The 6,000-nt window shown below is 35.4% G+C and overlaps 1 protein-coding gene across 2 annotated transcripts in view; it reads right to left on the bottom strand.

Moving 5' to 3' along the window:
• Nucleotides 1–432: 432 nt before the first annotated feature.
• LOC139961367 (general transcription factor 3C polypeptide 1-like) overlaps nucleotides 433–6,000 on the bottom strand; it is a 45,847-nt gene continuing 40,279 nt past the window's right edge. For both annotated transcript variants that reach the window (XM_071960511.1, XM_071960512.1), the window contains exons 35-36: nucleotides 3,282–3,474; nucleotides 433–2,680 (exon numbers count right to left, since the gene is read on the bottom strand). In XM_071960511.1, coding sequence (XP_071816612.1) covers nucleotides 2,513–2,680; nucleotides 3,282–3,474 — 361 coding nt within the window. In that variant the 3' untranslated portion in view covers nucleotides 433–2,512. The remainder of the gene's footprint in view (nucleotides 2,681–3,281; nucleotides 3,475–6,000) is intronic.

The raw sequence follows: 6,000 nt of genomic DNA, 5'->3' as shown, positions 1-6,000 counted from the left end.
GAATTATATGCGTGGTTGGGAAATAAGAAGATGAAAACCAACATACACTTCAAAGGGAGTGAAGACTCGCGCCGGTTTCGAATGAGGTGTAACAGAAGTGTTAGACACCACCATCGATCCCAGAAAATACACACACAGCTTGCTACCGTCGGTAATTAGAAACTAGGGTACAGTCAATACATGCAGCTACAGTCAATGCCCATAACACAGTGTACATAGCAGCGATGGACAGCTCAGGTCCAGATAACAAGGTATCATGTTTCACTACTGTCATTTTTACTGTCATTTTGTAGCGACAAGAATAAAAACTTCCCTTGCAAGCAACGGAAGTTAACTTTTTAACGTCTTCAATGCCTTTAAAAATTTGCTTATAGCTGTATGGACATTTCATAAAACTCAGATCACAGTAATACTGACAGCAAGTCATTTTTTTTATCATCATTTCCTTTTATTTTGACTTTATTCACATAATATACAATGTACAAAACACAATTTTATCAGGAAAATAATCAGAAAATTATTACAAACTCATTTGTAAATAAATTGTAATAAAGAGGATTGATAGCGCAATATTGGGATGACTTAATGTGGTGTTACATAACAAAATGTTTTACAAAATGGGCAAATTTATGGATAAATGTAAATATTTTGACAGGTTTGGTTTACAGACAGATTGTAAATTTTCAGCGTTTTGCTGAAATAAATCCATAAGCTAAAGACCATTACATGAAGTAAGAAAACTTACTTACTTCCCTGCTACATATCTTAGAATATATTGTAATGTGTCGTCTAGACCCCACATATGGTTCAGCGACAATCTGCCATCTCCCTCCCCGACCTCCTTTGACTTTATGTTTAATATCATTTTAATGTTTATCATGCATACTGATGTTTCTTCTTCTAAAACTGTGAATGCAACAATAAACTAGATGCAATTTTTGTATAAAATTTGCCAAGGGAAACCAATATTGTTAACAATATTTGAAATTTCAAAATCAGAATGAATGGTTTGGTTGATAAAAGCATCAGTTTGAATATTTGCCAACCACAACATATATGATCCACATTTTTAATTCTTGTCACAAAAAAAATACAGTAATTAGTAAGAAATCAAGGATTGTAAAATTAAATAACAAACTGTAACCAACATTATTACAAAATGCAGAAAAATTCCAACAAAGTTTTCAAAATATCTTTTGCAGAGTTTGCTGATTACAATAGAATGGAGAATGAAACAAACAAAGCATACAATTAGGGGACATTAAGTGATCACGCAAAACATTTATTATATTTCCTCTTTATTTTCATTTTTTTGTTAATTTATTTAGATGAACTAAATCATCATTTCTAGACTTAGTTTTACAAATTGTTCTCTTTTCATAAATTTACTCCAAGGTATAAAAAAAGAATAAACGAAAATTTTATCATACATTTTTCCAATTTGTAAATATTCAATCTGGAATTTTGAGTTGTACACATCAACAATGAAGAAAGCCTTCATGACCTGCACCTGTTACATAATTTTCAAAATGGAAAAAAATTATCTGTGTTGTTGTTGTAACTGTGTGGGTTTTTGACTTTCCTAGCTTCCATATCAGGTTAGATCCAGATTAGATCAAAGAATTTAATGATGTTGATAGCAAATATGCATCTCATTAGTGGTTACAAAAATCCAAGGCACATGTGATCAAAGTATAGCTCGAAAACAAAATTAACTGCGACCCCCGAAGGTGTTCAGTACCCTATTAAAGCCACCCATGGAACCTAATAATATTGGGGCAGTGTTTTCTTCTTTCAACCATAAATCAACTGAAACAATACATTCACTGGATGACCTAAAGGAAAAAAAAAATGTAATATGTATACTTTCAAAAGTTTAATTTCACTGTGGCCTGAAAGATAAATATTGTGCCCATCCCTTATCTATATAAAGGTGAAGGAACTTTTTTTCTGTTAAAGAACATCTCACAAGTAAAGAGGCTTGCTCTAATCTTGCTCTTTATCAACATCTTGATGGTAACAGGGTTTAGATTTGCTAACCTAGGAACCTCTTAGAAGTGTTGAGTCTAGTCATTCCTAATTAGGAATCTCTTTAGTACAAATGAGATGATTCCTCTAGACTACAAACCTCTCATTGGTTACGAGGTTTGTACTTCTTCACACTTGGGTCATAAGGAGGCTTTCCACTGCTAAGTATGAACCATTGGCTGGTTATAAGGCTGGTTCTAATCTTGCTGGTTACAAACATTTCCACAGTAACAAGGTTTAGAGCCATTGCTTACCTATGAACCTCTGAGAAGTGTTGAGGCTAATCTTTGCTTATAAGGAACCTCTTAGAAACAATGAGGTTATTCTTGATGACTAACAAACCTCTCGGTGTTTACAACGCTTATACTTCTTCACTATAAATGCCTTTGTGGTGATGAGGCAAATTAACTTCTAGTCAAGATCGTTGACCACAACCCAGGCCGACGTGGAATATTTCAGCGGTAATGAGGCTAGTTTGTGCTTTCTAGACATCTTTTTGTAGGGCCGATGTTAGCAACGATAGTCGATTCAAACAGTCTATGGTTGGCATGTAATAGGCGTAACTATGGAGACGACCTTTCTTATCAAATGGACTGTAGTATTTTCTGTACTGCTGGACGTGTCTAGTCATACATCCAAATTCAGTTAATTTCTGATGAAGATAGGCAAAGCAGAATAAAGGCAACATTAATGGTCAATATGGATATTAAAACATTCTCAATAACGAATATCATGAAAATCTAAACATGTATCCAAATTGTAGCAATGTGTTTATAGCATTACCAGTCGCATGTGAAAAGGAAGGAGTTGTATTCATGTGACGTTGAAAGTGGGCAAAAACTATATCAGATGTGTAAAGAGGGAATACCTAAATTTATACTTGAAAGAAGCTTACAACACAACAATACTAATGATGAAAGCATACTATTAAACATATTCATATAATGCTCTAATATATTCTACTTAATATATAATATACCAATGAGTATCTATATAAATATGATACCAATAAAGTATACATATATATATATATATTTATACATAACACAATATTACAGTGCATTAATATATAAAATAAGTGTCGGAGTGAAACACATTTCAGAATTCAATTTAATTCAATATCTATCACATAAATATGTTCACTTGGTGAGCAATGACCTAGCAACTTTATTCCATAGATAAATTTATAGTCAATTAATAAGAATTTGCAAAGAGTTGCCCTTGGTTTCTAACATAAAAACTACTGTTCTTACCTGAAGTAACTCTATGCATTCGACTGCATGTATGATAGGTTCTAAGTAGAGAACAATATCTTCCTCTTTATAGCCCGGATTTTCGATCACAAAATTCGCCAGTCTGGTGAATAAACTTTGCATTTGTGTATAGTTGACTGTTCCATCTATCCTGTAGTACTGCCTGTAAATAATATCAATATGTTTCTTCTGGCTGAAGAAGAAAAGAAAGAAAACATCAAAGTGATGAGTAAAACTAAAAAACAAAAAAAAAACAAAAAACAGACTCGGTTTGTGAAGAAAACAGAGGTCGATTGAAATTGACCAATCGGAAGAGACTTACTGAAATGTTGAGACTTATCATTTTGTGAACGAGGCATTAAGTTGTATCAAATTACTATTGACTAGTTATTACCTTTAAATGGATATGGAAATCTCAAAATATACAACAACAACAAAAATTTGATAAACAGTTCTTCCATGTTAAGAACACTTATCAGAAAGTAAGAGTATATATATATATAATATCTTTATTGATCCTTAACTAAGGAAACTACAATGCTCGAAAGGCAATAAAACATAAATGAAAAAGAAGCAAAACTAAATAGAAAGAAAACATGAAAAAGCAGCAGGCTGTACAGAAATGGCAAGAAAGGAAATTTAACGTTTAAAATTAATATAAAAAAAATATATATATATATATAAATTATATAATAAAAATAATAGATATATAAAAAAATATATATATGTATATAAAAAATATATATATAATATAATAAAAAATAATAAATAAAAAAATATTGTGTAAAAGTAAGTTGGCCTGACTTTTCGATCCTAGCAGGATTTTTCTTCAAAGGCTAAAACTTAATATTATGAGTTTTAATAGCCTGAGGAATGAAAGATAAAGGATAGTGGGTTTTGGTAACAGAAGGCTGCCTGAGCCTACCACTGCGTAGGGATTACTTGTCTCATAAGCTGGACATGGAGGGGTGTTTACTGTCAGTCCAAAGGGACTCCAGCTTGCTACATACAAGGCAGTGGTGAACACAGTCCACCTTCTCCTGTACCTCACCAATCACCCGGCGCCCTTCTAATACATTTATTAATACGCTCCTTTCCAGTAATTGTAGCATTGCATACCCAACAAATTAGGCAATAATGCCAGACCCCATACAAAACAGTAATGATAAGATAAAGTACACTCTTTGGTGAAGTTGTTTGGTAGCTCTCATCAAAGGTTCCCGGACAATTCCCCCCTGGACGATTTCCCCCCGGACGATTACCCCCCGGACGATTCCCCCTCGGACAATTGCCCCCCGGACAATTCCCAACCCTGACAATTGCCCCCCGGACAATTCCCACCCGGACAATTGCCAACCCTGACAATTGCCCCCCGGACAATTCCCACTCCGGACAATTCCCACCCATGACAATTGCCCCCCGGACAATTTCCCCCCGGACAATTTCCCCCGGACAATCCCCTTCCTCGGAAACTTGGACGATTGATTGACAGCCGATGTAGGCGGGGTTAAGGCTATTATTCCAGTAAAAATGAGGGTGTGCAACAAGAGATTTCAGTTTTGGTTTCGATGACAATCGTAACCTATGCATTCCTGCGGGCGGAGAGTGTGTATGCGTGTGTTGGGGGGGGGGGGGTGTAACGCCTCGCTTGTAAATACGATATCTCAGGAAGTGAAGCTTTGACCAATCTAATATTGGTGTATATGAGTAACACATTGGGTAGAAGAACCCTTTTGTTTTGTGGGTAGGTCAAAGATCATTTTGAGTCACCAGGGGCCAAATAGTAAAAACCTTGTAAAGACGATATCTCAAGGATGTAAGCTTAAACCAATATCATATTTAAGTTCGTGAGTAGGGGACCACATTTAGGAGCAAAAGCCTCTAGTTTAATGTGGAGGTCAAAGGTCATTTGGGTTCACCAGGGGTCAAATAGTGTAAACCTTGTAAACACGATATCTCAAGAAGGGAATGTTGAACGAATCTCATATTTAGTATGTAGTTGTTACACGTTCAGTACAATATTTTATTGAGATCAAAGGTCATTTTGAGTCGCCAGACGCCAAGTTGTGGAAACCTTGTTTACAAGCTACAGTATCTCCCACCGACCAGCCTATCAGATAACATGTGCGTTACGCCTCGTACGAATAGGGGGCTATTGGCATTGGAAATGAGCTTATGGGCATCCGTAGAATCTAAAACTAAAAAACTGTAAACTCCAACATACTTGCATTTGCTTAAACCTGCCGCTTGGAAGCCTTACTTTGCGTGCAAAAGGTGTACCATTACTTTAAATAATTCAGACAACAGAGGATAGTTGTAGCCTTCCTGGATTACAAGCTGGGATAGGGGACCAAATGGAATATTTTTGCCACTGACTTGAGACTTGAGTTGAGCCCACTCTTTTTGAATTTCCTCCTTTATTTTTTCAAGCCATCTGGGTTGTTCTGATCATTTAGCAGCAAAGTACTACAATGATCAGCCACCCTCCCAATTTCTTCAACACCCCCGATGAATTCAAAGTTTCGTCTTTTCTTGCTGGCCATAATAAGGGTCAACAATTTGGTAACAGAACTGAAAGTTTGTGGACAAAAGCCGAAGCTATGCCTCATATTACTGACTTGTGAATTAGGATACAATGTTTTATTGACATGTCAGGTAGGCCTTTCTATTCTGTGCAAAATATATATTCTGTAAGAAATATATATATGCTGAACAAAGT

Source organism: Apostichopus japonicus, chromosome 20 (assembly GCF_037975245.1).
Source record: "Apostichopus japonicus isolate 1M-3 chromosome 20, ASM3797524v1, whole genome shotgun sequence".
NCBI classification, from domain to species: Eukaryota; Metazoa; Echinodermata; class Holothuroidea; order Aspidochirotida; family Stichopodidae; genus Apostichopus; species Apostichopus japonicus.
This window is presented reverse-complemented; position numbering and strand designations above follow the sequence as displayed.